Source organism: Hippoglossus stenolepis, chromosome 11 (assembly GCF_022539355.2).
Source record: "Hippoglossus stenolepis isolate QCI-W04-F060 chromosome 11, HSTE1.2, whole genome shotgun sequence".
Taxonomy (NCBI): domain Eukaryota; kingdom Metazoa; phylum Chordata; class Actinopteri; order Pleuronectiformes; family Pleuronectidae; genus Hippoglossus; species Hippoglossus stenolepis.
In genome coordinates, this window is record NC_061493.1 from 22773207 (window position 1) to 22788858 (window position 15652).

At 44.7% G+C, this 15652-nt stretch overlaps 1 protein-coding gene across 2 annotated transcripts; it reads left to right on the plus strand.

Moving 5' to 3' along the window:
* The first annotated feature begins 77 nt into the window (after positions 1-77).
* Positions 78-13805, plus strand: LOC118117717 (cyclin-Y). Of its 2 annotated transcripts, XM_047341942.1 has the most exons (11): positions 80-779; positions 9415-9489; positions 10327-10344; positions 10600-10634; positions 10900-10994; positions 11085-11120; positions 11315-11372; positions 11777-11896; positions 12296-12462; positions 12788-12948; positions 13209-13805. In XM_047341942.1, the coding sequence occupies exons 1-11, from the start codon at positions 626-628 to the stop codon at positions 13325-13327; spliced, it is 1038 nt and encodes a 345-aa protein (XP_047197898.1). In that variant the 5' UTR covers positions 80-625; the 3' UTR covers positions 13328-13805. The 2 variants fall into 2 exon arrangements, with proteins under 2 accessions (XP_047197899.1, XP_047197898.1); XM_047341943.1 differs by lacking the exon at positions 10327-10344 and having other exon boundaries at positions 78-779.
* Positions 13806-15652: the final 1847 nt, after the last annotated feature.

Genomic DNA, 15652 nt, shown 5'->3' on the forward strand with positions numbered 1-15652 from the left:
TGCGATCTTAACATTTGATTCCCTTTATTGACCCAGATGTTGGGGAGTCACTGCCTGCCGCGGCAGATGTGGAGCAGCAGCCTGTTAGTACAGATGTGGAGCAGCAGCCTGTTAGTACAGATGTGGAGCAGCAGCCTGTTAGTACAGATGGAATCAGCTCTGTCATCGCTGCCGCTCTCTCGTTGGTAACCACCCACTTGAACCGGAACCTTTTCTCGGGGTTTGCAGCCTCCCCTGTCGGCCTCTCTCTCTCCGACAGCCCCGGCGGCCACAGCTCCCATCACCCATCACCCATCACCGGCGTGCGCCCCCACGGCCGCGTCCTGGTTTGCGATGCCGGGCTCCTTCTCGGCGGCGGCGGCGGCGTCGCTCCCGGTTGTAGTGACCACCTCCATCCCCCCCCCGTGCGACAGCCCCCCCCTGCGTGCGCGGACACCGACGGTTGACAGGAGGCTCCATGGGCGCTGCGACACGGACGCACCCGACGAGTGCGCGTGATCCGCGGTGACCGGGGACTCGGTGTGTGGGTGGGGTTGGGGGGTTGTTTGGATACCCGGTGTTCCTCGCTCCCATCTCGGCGGAAGTGCACGGAGAGCGCGCGGCCTGCCTCCCGGGGGCCGGAGGGATGGGGAGCACCACCTCATGCTGCGTGTCCGCCAGCCCCAAGCTCCGCAGGAATGCCCACTCCCGGCTGGAGTCGTACCACCAGGAGTCGGACCTGAGCCGCGAGGAGACGGGATGCAACCTGCAGCACATCAGCGACCGGGAGAACGTCGACGGTAAAAAAAAAAAACACGACACACACGCACGCACACGCACATATAACGGGGGGTGAAGCTGTGAGCGTGAGAGGAGACACGAGAGGAGACACGAGACAAAACTCAGGGGACAAAAGTTAGGAGATGATCCAGCACTGATAGAAAACTGATATTGTAAAGTTTTATTACACTTTTACTGTTGGAAAATACAACCAGACAATAAGTTGTGGATCAAAACAAACAAATCCTAGTGATGGTTTCATGTCATAATTGTAATTACAGAATGAAATCCATAGAACAGTTTATTAAAATATAAAGAATATAGATTAAAAAACATCTACCTACTAATTCCACAAACGTCTTTCTGTCTCTACGTGGAACATATCATCATATTTGCCTCAAACTTGGCACATGTATTGTTATTTTGTCAAATTTGGTGCAATTTGGATACGAGACACCTTCGATATAAATAAATATAGAACAAACAAGCAGCCAGCGCAGATAAACCAGGCAGGATGAACCCTTTTACTAACTTCACTCTGCACCATACACCGTTTATTAAAAGCTCTGCACACAACGTCCAGCACACAAACCATAAAAAAGTGACAATGTTAAAAACAGGCGCTGCTCTAGTAAACTTTAATATCTATTCAATAAATATATACTGTGTTTTATAGCCTGGTGACAGTAAACGCTGAAAAGGGGCTGAGGCTCTATTTCCAAACACACTATCACGGTCGTTAGGAATCTTGAATGATAACTCGTGACCTCTTCAAACTCTGGCCCTGTCTCACATCCTGGGGAAACTACTGCTGCTGCTTCTGCTTCTGCTTCGTCCTCGTCCGTCAGTTTGACACCGAGAGGCCGACGTATATGGAGCAGTGGTCAGCACGGGCCCCGGCACATGGATCAGTCGTGTGTCCATTTCCCTCCCATGTGTCCTTGCAGGGGAGATGATGTGTGTGTGCACACGGAGCTGCAGACAACATCCTGCTCACGAGGGGCAGACTCCTTTGTGCTGCTCTTTGTTTTCAGCCTGCGCATGAAAGAAACTGCAACTATGGAACGCAGCCCCCTCCACTGACACATGCTAATATGCATTACAATTGAGCCTTTCACGCCGGAGAGTGGCGGCTAAATGGGCGGCCTATTCGCAGCCAGCCGCCCGGCGTCACATGGGAGATTGATTTTCTGAGAAAACTGTACGAGACCCCTTTTTTGTTGTTCAGATGTTGTTGTTACAGGAAATTTTATGTCTTTATGACTCACTATCAGAAAACCGGCCTCTGTATTTTCAAGGCCAACAATTATTGAATGCATATTTTTGGCAGGGATTTTAGGAATTGTTGTTTTCTTTACCCTAGAATGAGCCTTTATATTTAAATACTTAATATTTATATATATTAACATCAGGAGCGGCTCCTCTCTACGGAGGCAGCCATGTTTTTTTTACAGTAGCCCAGACTGGACAAACTAAATACTTTTGAGTATTTATGTCAACTGAAGCTTCCACAGCTTGTCACGTTTGGAAGAGGAGGGTGAGGTGAGGGGTGTTCAGCTGCAACTTGACACTTCACCACTAGATGTCACTAAATTCTACAGTCGCCTAGAATGGACAAAACAGAGCCTGTTTGTGTTTTTATGTAATCTGAAGGCCACCGTATATATTCTCCTTCACGCTTGGAAGGGAGGGTGATATTCAATTAGTATCTATTCGCAATATCACGATAAGATGCTGAACCTTTAACGTTGCATGTACATCGCTGCTCCCGGCTCCAAGAAGTTGGACAATATCACGGCAGGGAAGCAGCGTCAGAATCTATGCTAATCGGTGGGTTCCCACATCAGTTGAATTGTGTGTCTTCAGAAGGACTCGTGTGAAGCTGCTCTGTGGAAAGATTTATAAGTTTCATATATTCTGATCTGCACAGTTCCATGTTCAAACGTAGCATATCTGTCGTAGTCATTGACTCTTTTAAGGATTCTGTTTACTTGAAACCACGTGTTCAGCGATGTGAAAAGCGTGTTTTGCATCTTTGCTGTATCGCACAGTCGGCTCCTCACAGAACTCATGTTACTGCTTTTGTTTTGCACAACGTAAGCAGCTAACACAACTAGAGAAAAGCTCGAACTCAACCTACGTCCCAACCTCCAAACAGCTGTTCAACCGCTGCAGGACGTGGGTGTGTGATTGTCGGACTGTGCTGCAGTTTGTCGGGTTCTGTAAAAAAACGATCACTGCGTGTGCACGTAAGCAGGTGAAAACATCGGGTTCGGACTCGAACAACTAGAATGGCCGTTGGGTTTGAATCCGGCTTTGACACGTACGAGTTCAAGCTGTGAGTCAGTCTCATCCCCGTGATCGCACCGTGTCAGCGTGGTGAAAAACCTGCTGTCCATTGATCAGCGATGTCATTTCCTCTTGTGAACTTGCAACTTACACTCTGTATGCAATTTGTGGAGGCCATTACCCAGAGTGCTTTGTACTACAGCGGGTGATTATTCTGTTATTGTGGCTCCAGTGTCAGTGGCAGGGTTAAGTCCTATAAGTGCCAACGTTGCACAGCAAAATGCTTTGGATCATTACTTCAGTAGCAGGCGCAGAGTCTGAGTCTGGAGGCAGATGCTCGTCCTCACTGAGCAGATAAAGTGTCGAAGGCGGATTGATCGACGTTCAGCCGACGCTTCTCGACGGAGCTGAAGACGAGTCCTGCTGAGAGGCCGTCTGTCTCCGCGGTGCCGTGATTGAAACCGGAGCGTGTCTAATGGCTTGGCTCTGTTACGAGTTCGCAGACAGAATGATGGAGATTAGTGGGCTTCATTAGGATCTGCACCATCAGAAAAAAAAGATCATACACCCCCCCAAAAGAAAAGCCCGGAGAGGCAGCTGTGAGCCTGAGTCGCAGCAGATAGGAGGAACCACTGGGGGGGGGGACGGACGGACGATTGTCAAGCGTTAACGCCTCAATTAAGAGAATGACACGCTGCGTTTCAAAGACATCGTCTGTTCCTGGAGTTAACGAGCGATATGATGCCATGCAATTAGATTTTTTTGAATTTTGCACATCACCCAGAATGCCTGGGTCTGCTGCCTTCCACCCAATTAGTGGAAGACAATCAAGAACCCCTTGGCAGAGTTTATTCAACTCAAGGACGACCTGATTTAGAATGCGGAGGTCAAAGGTCAAGGTCCCTGTGACCTCACAAAGTGTGTTTATCTTTACACCTCCAGAGGATTCTGTCTAATTGGGCAAATATGTTCACTTAAACTCGTGGGTCGACTCCGGTTGCCAACAAGACAGGAATTAGAAATTAGCCGCTGATGTACAGAGGTGGTGCGAGGATGTGCCGAGCTGAAAGTGCCGCCTCGGGTTTGATCGCGGTCTTACAAGCTGCTTATGGGGAATTATTATTTCTTGTTTGGACGAGCTGTCGCACAGGAAAAGGGATTACAAGGTTCAGGGAGTCATGGGAAACCTGGAGAGACGTGGGATTTTAAAAAAATCGTTGGACTCCTGCTCCTCCTGGAAATGTCTTCAGGAAGGTGCAGGGATACTGAAGTCGAACATCATCGTTGGACATTCAGATCGTTTCAGAGAGAGACACTCGTCTGTGTCTCTTGGTGGATTTTAGTGGTGGAATCCTCAAATGACCCCCAGCTCCCTCCTTCTTTTTACGAACAGATAATCACTTCATCACACCCCCGTTTCACTGAGGCCCTTGAAGTCCGTCCGTCCGCAGCCGAAACCGCTGGATAGAGTTTCAGGAGAAGAGCTTAGTTTGGGGGAAATGAAGGTTCCTGCAGTTTTGCTTGGCTCATATTCTCTCAGAGGTGCAGTTATTCCTGGAGAGGCAGGTTTTTTTCAGCATGTGTCAATGAGTCAAGTGCTTTAGTGACGATCTTGTAGAGATAAGCATTTAAGATTATTAACAGTAAAAACTCCAGATTAGATTTAGAACGAGGACTTGAACCAGATAGCAACAGAAATGAAGCCTTTTCTGCTTTGCTGCTGCTGTGACAGGGTTTGTCACTAATCATGATCCGTTAAAGCAAAGTGAAAGTGCAAAATTGTAAAGCAACAGTTGAAGAATTTTCAAATCGTGGAACTTATTCAAGCTGCTTTCATGGAAGTCCGAACATTTTCCTGAAAAGTATCTCAGGATGAAAGAGAGAAGAAGCAGACAGCTGCTCTACTGTTGTGAAGCTGTAGCAGCAAAACTCCAGAATGTGAACAAGGCTGCGTTAAATGATTAAGTTATCTACCTGCGTAAAAACACACAAAACTGCACATGTTACCGTCTTTACTTTCATTTATTCAGTCAAATAATGACCCATCACATGCTCGATACTCTAAAGGTCCATGTGCCGTAACTCTACATGGATATACAGTTAATATAATTTACCTCCTTCAGGATAACTCAGAGTTTAAAACTGTTTTGTTAATTTAAACATATATAAGATGACATGAGGCCGACGCCAGTGACCACGAGCGCGAGAGAGCGAGAGAGAGAGAGAGAGAGAGAGAGACACAAAGCCATCATATGATGTGCGTCTCTCTGACAAAGACGACTGTGTCTCTCTGTTGAGATCAGTGTTGTTTCTGAGGCATCGTGTGTCAGCTGATGCTCTTGTATTTAAGTACAGTCCATGTTCTGTAAGACTGGAAGGAAACTGAAACTCCTCTAGTGTTTTTAAACGTGTTAAATATCCACTAACACAGAGTTTATCTTTTGGTTTTAACACGTGATAGATTAGGTGGTTAAATTGTGGAATATAAAACTTGTAGTTGTCGACCTCTTTGTTTTCCACTTTCTTTTCTTATAACCTGTGTTGGTCCTTCCTCTTTTAAATGACTCATTCTTCCACGTTCCTCTGTCTCAGTTACACATCATCAACCAGTTTGCTTTGCCTCGTGTTTCTTGTAATGTTCTGTTCTGATGCAGTTCAATTTGTTGCTTTTAAAATCCTTTTAAATCACTGAGACGTCATGAAAACAAATGCATTCTCTCTACCTTTCCCTCTTATCTCCTTCGTCAGAGAAAACAAAACAAAACGTCTGCACACACAGCAAAGTGAATATATAATAATACAAATCGAATCACACATCTTTTTAATCGTGTCGTTTTTCAACCATGACAGCAATTTGAAAGTTTGGTCCCAGGGAGAATAAAGTAATACAACAGGGTTTTGCTGAAGTAGCGAAAAACCTCCAGTTCTTATCACTGTCAGGCCGCATCAAGCCCAGCTTCTATTTTTACAACAGCAGCAGCAGTCATGTGTTTCACCGGGGACACAGCACATCTACGAGCTTTACAGAAACCTGAAGGGAAGAAATCTCACATCACGAGAAAGTGGGAATATTGTGAGAGTAAAGTCATAATTCTAGAATATCAGAAGATACAATCTGTGTTAAAACGAGCTCCACGTGATTATAAGAACTTTGAAAAGATCGGTTATCGGGAAGAAAGAAGCACAAACACCGACCTGGAGGAAACTGAGTCTCTCTAGTGGACGAAGAAATGTTTGCTCGTTATCGTCGTTCTCATCATATTCAAAGAGATTTTGACAATTTCTCAAGAAACAAGGAGATTGACTCTGGACTTTGGATCCAGAAAGAGAGAAGCTGGCGAGTAATATGATTTTATCTTTGTAGTATTATTCTCTAAATCTCAGAATCCGTGTTCTTCAGTATGGTCCTAACACTCGTGGGTCCTTGTCTGATTCATTGACTCGTAATGAGGCCGAGTTTTGCTCCACAGTCGTCACCAGGACCTCGTCCGTCTAATTACCACTTCAGAAAGACGCGCTGGCTTTGAGCTGCTGCGGCAGAGAACACTTTAGAAACACCATCTGATTTACATCATCAGGGACCAGATCTCACAGCCCAGAGTCTGTTCTCATTACGGAACCAATGAAAACCAAACACCGGACTGACAACAGCTGAATACGCATCATCTGACTCGGCCTTGTGATCCTCCCTCCCCCCCCACCAACCAGGGTCAAACGCTGGTTGGGCGCCCGGCGTTTTCGTGCACTCGTTATTCACATCTTCCTTCACGGCTCATGTGTGTAACCCGTGTATATTTACTCTCCCTCCCCCCCCACATGAAAAGAAACTGAAACCTGGAGGCGTTTGAGCTCATTTGTCAGGGACGTCACTGTTTCCCACATTTTGTTATTTTCATACGCTCCACTGCTGCTGCTCGTCACTCGAAGTACAGATGTGAAAATCTGGAATCACTGATGAGACCAGATGGAAATATCACGTCCAGTCGGTTTATTCCAGATTTATTAAAAGAAAATGTTGTAAATTGAGTTTGGTTTCACGTTTATTAGGAATTTATTATTGTTTTTAACCCTGAGTAATCACACACACATCCCTTGAAGTCGTGTGTAACTGAACACAACACGTCCTTCATCAATCGCTCGCTAATCAATCCTGCATTTGCCTCATTGATTAGCTGCGTACTTGGTATAATGAAGAGGTTCCCAGCAGGGAGAGGGAATAATTAACACGAGCTAATCAATGCAGGGATTGTGTTTAGAGAGGAGCCAGTTCAAACTGGAATGTAAACCTCCGACCGGACAAAAATCCTACGTTACGTTTACTTATTAGTGTGTGTGTGTGTGTGTGTGTGTGTGTGTGTGTGTGTGTGTGTGTGTGTGTGTGTGTGTGTGTGTGTGTGTGTGTGTGTGTGTGTGTGTGTGTGTGTGTGTGTGTGTGTGTGTGTGTGTGTGTGTTTGTGTGGGTGTGTTGTGTTTTGTGTGTGTGTGTGTGTGTGTGTGTGTGTGTGTGTGTTACAACAGTATGAGGCCAGTTTAAAAAACGTCCTGTTGTTTGTCGGGGACGTGATAATAAAGATTATCACGAGCAGCCGGGCTGAGTCCTTATTTTATTGACTTAAATTTATTAATATTACAAATTCGACACTTTATGAATCTGTGAATGAATGAAATTAGACCAGAAATCCAGGATTTCACTGGAATCATGATGAACAGAAGAGAAATCCACCCCCGTGAGGAAGTTGTGTATTAATGTTATTGATTTCAGGTTTATATCTCAACGTGTGTTAAACATTATCCCAGTAATCCGAACTCCCCTCTGATACGAAACCAGGCTAACACGCGTGACTGACCAGTGAAGACAGCGAATCAGGGCTCGTGCTTCCACAGACTCCAACAACAACAGTGGATAACGTTCATCCGGCTGCACACTGTAGACGTGCAGCTGCTTTCAGAGGCTGAGGAGAATCCTCGTTTTAAAGGAGACGTCATCTGCTCGTCCTCAGGTTTATAAATCTAATCGGTGTTACGACTGTAAAATGTTTTTCTTGCTCTAATGTTCAGAAAAACATCACTTTCCTCAAACTGTCCCATCGCTGCAGCTCCTCTCTTCAGCCTCGGCCTTTAGCTCCTGTCTCTTAAAGGAGTTTATACAGAGCAGGTCTGAAAGCAGCTGAACAAAACCCTGTGGGATGGTTGATGGTCACTTTGAGAATTGAATGGATGTGTTTTGCTGGTACTGATCAGTTCAATACTGCAAATCTAACATTTGTCCTTCAGGAGGCAACAGAGCAAAAACACTGAGCCGCGTGCAAAATGTGGGGAAGTGGTTAAAAGAAGGTTGAAGCACATTTTGAAGTGCGAACAAATAAGCGTGCTGGAAACACAACATTGTGGATGTGGCCGCTCGGAGCCGGGTGTGCGCCTGCTGGTGATTCATTATGTAACACAGGTGCCGGCTGATAGGTCAGCCGAGCCTCTCCCGTTTCACCGGGGCAGGTGGCGAGCACGAGTCTTCGTTAACGTTTACCTGAGGTGGTGGAATATCACATATCAACACTCGACACCCGCTGCTGTGCATTCTGGGAATTCCAGCAGGTGGGCCCTTGTAGATCGGGTCCAGTCAGATTTATTCAGAAATGAAAACGTGTAAAACAAACTTTAAACATAGGAAGCATTTGTAGTTTTATACTGTACATGTGTATTTATATGTAAATATGTAATTACTTATGTGAGGCTACAGAAGCTGCTCCCACTCAGACGTGATCAGGCTCTTCCAGCGTCGACACTGTGTTCCTGTTGCCTGGATCTTTGTTTGTTTGAGTGCTGGGTGAGAAGAAGCCTCAGTTTATTATCCTCCGTTATCTGTGTTATCAAAGCAGCTGCTGCTTTTTACTGCTTCCTTACAGGCAACGAGGCAGCAAAGGTTTCTTGATGTTTGATCAGATGCACACACACACACACACACACACACACACACACACACACACACACACACACACACGCCCTCGGGCCATGATGAAGTTAGATTAGCTCTGGACTGAAGCATGAATCCTCTCTGCACGTGTGGATGAACAAAAAAACAACTCGGCTGCTTCACCTTATCTTCAATTTGGCGACTCTGATGTTCCTTCATCTCTGTCGGGCTCAACACAAAGATCTTCATTTTCCTTCATTTTGATTTTTAAAAAAGTTAAATTTCGGTTGTTGAAAAGCTGCAGGAACTGAATCTGTTTTGTTTTAAATCACAGAAAGTCGCTGGTTCTCGTCCAACAAACCAACAACCCTCTTTTCTTCTTCTATCAGCTGTAACGTGTCTCACCGTGTTGTCGCCACTTCACACAGTGACACGTGTGCTTTGTGTGTTTTCAGAGTTAAACATGGAGTACAACCCGTCGGACCATCCGCGGGCCAGCACCATATTCCTCAGCAAGTCCCAGAATGACGGTTAGTGCCTTTGATTCAAAGGATTTAATCTGTGTATTTATTATTCACACTGAACGACGGCCGAGACCCTTCAAGATGACGAGGATCTGTGAAAGAGATTTTCTCTGTAGAGACTCTGATCTCAGCGCTGGTTGTTTATGGTGATGTTTGCAAATGTATGCGATGGGCTGAGGCGTCTGAGCGAGGGTGGGGGGGTGGGGGGGGTCACACTGTGACACAGGAAATATTAACATGTGTCTCGGATCCACCTCAGCACAAGATCAGCGTTTTGTCTTGAAGGCCTGAGGAGAAAACAGGGAGACAACTCCGGCTTTGTGATGTTGGACCTGATGAAAACTGATTCTGATAAATTCTGTTTCCTGTTAAATCTAATCCCTCACATTTCATACATGTGGATATTAGATGTTGTTTTGCATCAGTGGATTAAATCAATGGACTCAGAGTTTTTTTTCTCATCATTGTCGTTTGTCACATGTGATTCTCCCTCGTCCTTGTGGCCTTAAGGAATAAAGCTGATGTTATTTTTATTATTAGTTTTTAAATTGACAAATACACAGAAGAAACCAAACCAAGAGTAAATTCATATTAGCAGCAAATATCGTCTGTATACTCAAAATGTACCTGAGTAAATATTTAAATATTTAAATTCTCCTCACAAGAGAAAAGGGGGGGGTTCCTCCAGGAACCTCTTTAAGCTGAGGAGGTTCCTCCGTGTTGAGGAACCCTCAAAGGTTCCTCCGGGTTCTAAGACTGTATATTACCTCATATCCTGAAACGTCACTTCATGAGAATCCATGAGTGCAACTAGAATAAGGTTTTTGGTTCCTCTTTTTTCAGAGGTGCCTGTCAGGAACGGTGAGTGTGACTTTGTCTCCCTCTAGTGGTGTAACAGCACCTTTTCTTCTGCTGACTCTTTATTAACTGTCTCTGCTCATTGTGTTATTATAACAGAAGCTTTTCATTGTGATTCGTGTGTGTGTGTGTTTGACCTGTGGTGAGAACATCGTGTGCAGCTTGTTGAGACGTGCTGGCTTCTGTCTTCGTCTTTCTGTCCACGCAGAGAAAAGGACATTTATTGACAAACGTGTGTTTTTCTTATTTTTCCCCAAGTGCACGAAAAGCGAAAGAGCCTCTTCATCAGTAACGTGAGTGTGCGATTGTTCCCGTTTCACAAATCTAATCCACGTTCATATTTGTTTTTCAATAGCTCATTAAAGCAGATATTTAATTTGCTGCTTTGTGTTATTTTGAATGAAAAGTGTGAGACGTCACATTCTCAGGTCTCATGCTGTGATTCTCGTTCCCAGCTGTGATGCCCCGACGTGTTTTATGTGGGTCAGACGAAAACATGTACACTCTAATAACACTCACTGTGTGTGTGTGTCTGTGTGTGTGTGTGTGTGTGTGTAGCATGGAACGTTGAGGCGGAAGTACAGCTCCTGCTCCACCATCTTCCTGGACGACAACACCGTCAGCCAGCCCAACCTCAAATACACAATCAAATGGTTCGAACACAACAACAACAAATAACCAACAACACAAATTCATGTATCTGCCTCATTCATATTAACACTTTCTGTTCCTTCTCTTTTCAGTGTAGCTCTGGCAATTTACTACCATATAAAGAACAGGTGAGAATCCTCAGTCGTTTCCACATCTCGACGATGTTTGATTCTGTATGTATACACAGAATTATATATACAATACATAGATGGGGAATTTAGTGATAAGACAAAATAAGACTTGATTAATCCCAGACTTCAGACTTGAAAGGTTTAAATTAAATATTAAAAATCAACCATGCAACTGTTTTGTCTGGTTCCAGGGACACAGATGGAGGAATGCAGCTGGACATATTCGATGAAAAGCTTCACCCTCTCACAGTAAGATTCATCATTTCACTTTCCTTGTCATGGTTTGTAATCTTTGAACTTCCAAAATGAACAAAAAGCCTTTTTATTAATCCTGGTATAAGTCATTACTCCAGTTTCTGTTATGTTTATGACTTTGTTATTGTTTTAATGCTTATTTCTGTCTTATATTCTGGGTTTCGATTGTTTTTACCTTGTTCTCACCCTCCATCCCTTTTCCTTTCTCTCCCTCTTGTTTCCTTGCTCTCCTCTTTCTTTACCTTCCTCCCATCACCATCTCATTTCTTCCTCTGCTGCTAACTTTTCTCAAAATGTCCTTTCCCTTCCTCGCCCCTCCGCCCGTTCCTCCCCTCCTTCCCCGGCCGTCACACCTTCCCCTCATCCTCTCTTTTAACGTCTCTCCTCCCGTCCTCCAGAAATCGGAGTTGCCGCCCGACTACGACCAACAAGACCCGGAGCAGCGGCACATCTACCGCTTCGTCAGGACGCTGTTCAGCTCCGCCCAGCTCACCGCCGAGTGCGCCATCGTCACACTGGTGAGATTCTTAACCCCCCTCGTCGTCCACACACACACACACACACACAGACACACACAGTTTTGCCTGCAGGGGGAACGTGCAGCCTGATGCATTGAGACAAGTCAGGGATGTGTGTAAATTGATGATGTGACTGTGCCTCCGAAATCCCACATTGTCCCTGAGTGTCGCTGAGACTCCGACAGCAGCGATGAATGTAGGATGTCACAGAGGAAACAGAATTTATTCCTCCTGACGGCACCACGGAGCGATCACGAGCTCCTCCACCTTACTGAGAACTTTGTGGGTCACGATGCTGACAGATCCCAGAGTGGAAACCTTTACCGTCACTTTTGAGATGAACGTATTTGCTCTTCTTCGTCTATTTGAATCATTTCTTTGCATGTGTGGGGGGTGTAGGTTTACCTGGAGAGGCTCCTGACGTACGCAGAGCTCGACATCGGCCCGGGGAACTGGAAGAGGATTGTTCTGGGCGCCATCCTGCTGGCGTCCAAGGTCTGGGACGACCAGGCCGTCTGGAACGTGGACTACTGCCAGATCCTCAAGGACATCACTGTGGAGGACATGTGAGTGACAGGTGGCTGGAGGTCGTGAAGAAATGCGAGGGACATTAAGTTCAGGATTAGAAATCATATCAGGATTAGATGTGGAGGGATAATCTCGAAGATGAATCCCTGACAAGGATAAAATGCTTTTTCCTGTAGATTGTGTTTTACATGCAGAATAGAGGACAGACAAATGGGTTTTTAGAAATGAATGCATACGAATCCCAGGACAGGATCAGATGAAATGAGGACGACGTCCCGTTCGGTATCTACAGAGGTTTACTTTGAAAGGCCTTGGGCTCAGTGTGGTGATGCAGAACCTTTTGTGAATCCTCCTCGTGAACAGGAACGAGTTGGAGCGACAGTTTCTGGAGCTGCTGCAGTTCAACATCAACGTGCCGTCCAGTGTCTACGCCAAGTATTACTTTGACCTGCGGTCGCTCGCCGAGTCCAACAACCTCAGCTTCCCCCTGGAGCCGCTCGGCCGGGACAAGGCCCACAAACTGGAGCAGGAGCCTTTTATTGTTTTTTAATATTTGTGTTGTAAATCTTTCTTTTCCTAACCCGCGACAGGCTTTTCTTTGTGGTACCTATTGGTTAAGAAGAAAGTTTTCACCTAGATTCCCTCACTCTCTAGAATAAAGAATTCCCAAGAATAACCGGACAGATTCTATAAAACCTTAATACTCAAATATACATAATTTTAGTTATTGAAATGTGTGTGTGTAGCAGTTTTATTGGAGTTGATAAAAGCTCCTCCTCTCTCCAGGCTATGTCCCGACTCGTCGACGACCGGTACAACGACGTGCGGAGAAAGGCCAGGAAGCGCTCGGCCAGCGTGGACAATCTCTGTGGGATCCGATGGGTTCCGGCGATTCTCTCCTAACCACTAATCAACTGCCATTTACCACAGACGCTCACCGGGTGGAAAACGTTACAGACACAGGTTGATGGGGAAAGAGAGACGAAGTGGAAGTGGAACAGTGTCTGAACCTGGAATCAGCCTCTGGGCCGCACGTCCTCAGACGGTGGCCCACGTCTGTACTCGTGGCCGACGTGGTGAACTCCGGAGAGACTCCGACGCCTTCACAGTGCCTCAGCTCAGCAGCGACAGAGAGAAGGAAGTTCCCGGTTTGTTCCACCGCCGGTGACTTCTCCTGACGGCAGAGTGAACCTGCCTTAATGCAAAGACTTCAACGACCTGCCTTTCAGACGTTATTTATTTCAACCCCGGTGTTTTTTTTCGACTTTTCAGCCGCTGCAGTCGTCTGATCCCCTAACATTTCAAAAACTTTTTGGAATTTGTACCCGACTATTTATTTTTCCTTTGACAAGTCTTAGAGTAATAAAAGTGTTAGCAAGTTTTTTTTTTCTCTGGAAATCTTTGTCGTTCGAGGTTCACGGTGTTTCTAGCGTCGCTCTTGTTACTCAGGTCTGTGTCGTCCGGTCAATCAAACACTCGGTGACGTGAAATCTACAGCGGGAGACGTTTCCCCCAGTTTGAGATTCAGCTGATTTTGGTTTTATCTGAACATTTCTTTAAGTTTCAGCAGTTTATCAATTTTTTCCTGGAGCCATGTTGAAATTTCGAAGCAGCACAGAAGCTCAGAGTGGAGTTAACGCAGCTTTCTGTCGACACCTAGTGGATATTTGAGGAACCTACCACTTCAGGTTTGGAGAATGTTAAAGGGACAATTCACCCAAAGTGGAGATTGAATAGTTTTATTTCTTTCCTTCATTCAAGAAGTTCCAATGAACAGAACATCTCAAAACAAACAGTCGAAAGAATGCCTAAATAAAGCTGGACTCAAATACTCACACTCGTAAATATCAGGCTCCTAAATTTGATTTCTTTTCATCGAGATCCATAAATTATTCCCTGGGAAATATGTGAAACTATCAAAAACAATGTTAAAGAAAGAGAAAACCGAAAATCCTCCACAAAATGTCAATTTCTTTCTGTGGAGTAGTTTTCATGCTTCACCCCTCTACAAAATGTCAATATTTTAGTTATTCCCAAAGAAGAAATGAAAAAATAGAATCCTGGATCTGTCGTTTTGTCCGGATCTGTGCTACAATATGAATGAATCCTTCACAATGTGTAAATGTTGTGGTAGTTTTGTGTTCTCCTGCTGACAGACACACAAAGAAACAGGGACGGAAACACAACCTCATCGGTGGAGGAGGTAATAAAACCTGCAAGATGTTAAACCTTCTAGATGTCAGTGAGGAAAACGTGCAAAGGTAAAAACGAGGGGAGCTGATTACAAATGTATTTAAAGTTAAATAAAGTAAAAGTTCAACTTTAAACTCACAGAATAATCACAGGTCTGACATGAAGAGCACAACCTGCAGTTCAGTCTGGGTTTTATTTTATTTTCCGTGTTAAAGAGCCTGAGAATAGAACATGACTCCGTTCATTTAGAAAATAAAAACATCTCCAGGCTCATAAGTGTCACGTTCACTGACAGATGCACCAGAGTCTTTATTTTACGACTGATCCCTTCGTGTTTATGTCTCAGTGAACAAATAGTTTCTTGAATAAATCCATAAAAAGTGGGTTTTTTCTAGAGTACGACTACAGAGCAAAGTGAAACAGGACGTTCACACAAGGTCAACTTTTCAACTGCGGACGCAACCAAAGAAAAACGGCACAAACGTGGGTGTGAACCAACGACCGTGTTTCCCTCAGAGTCGATGAGAGGATAAAGAGAGAAAGTCACTTTATTGTTGACCGAGCACAAAGATATTCATTCGTCGTAAAAAATTAAAAGAGGAAAATTATACATCATTTTCCTGCACTTGTTTAAAGTCTAAGAAAACCTTGCTGAGCCAAGAACTGCTGAAGTATTTACAATTTATATTTTTATTGTATTTCCATCATGCATCTGATTTGAAGTTAATCTCTTCTGGCAAATAACTGATCAGAACTGAAGCAGCACAATTATTTTGCTAATTAACTTTGTACAGTAAAAGAGTGAGAACGGAGCCAGGACCATTGTGACTCATTTATATTGTTGACTTGTGTTTCTAATAAAAGAAAAATGCTCTTGTCTAATAACGCCGAGTCTTCAATAAATCGATCTGGAGATTTTCTGCAGGACCACAGAAGTCTTTTGTTTCACGGGCATTAAAATTAAGTTTTCATTGTTTATTAAATTGATGAGCACATAACTTTATCTGCACCTTTATCAGTCCCCCGCATGCGTCA

Coding starts and splice junctions, on each gene's coding strand:
- LOC118117717 (XM_047341942.1), top strand. CDS start 626: ATGGGGAGCACCACCTCATGCTGCGTGTCCGCCAGCCCCAAGCTCCGC. Junction 11,897..12,295: donor AGTGCGCCATCGTCACACTG/GTGAGATTCTTA, acceptor TGGGGGGTGTAG/GTTTACCTGGAGAGGCTCCT. Junction 12,949..13,208: donor GGACAAGGCCCACAAACTGG/AGCAGGAGCCTT, acceptor CCTCCTCTCTCC/AGGCTATGTCCCGACTCGTC.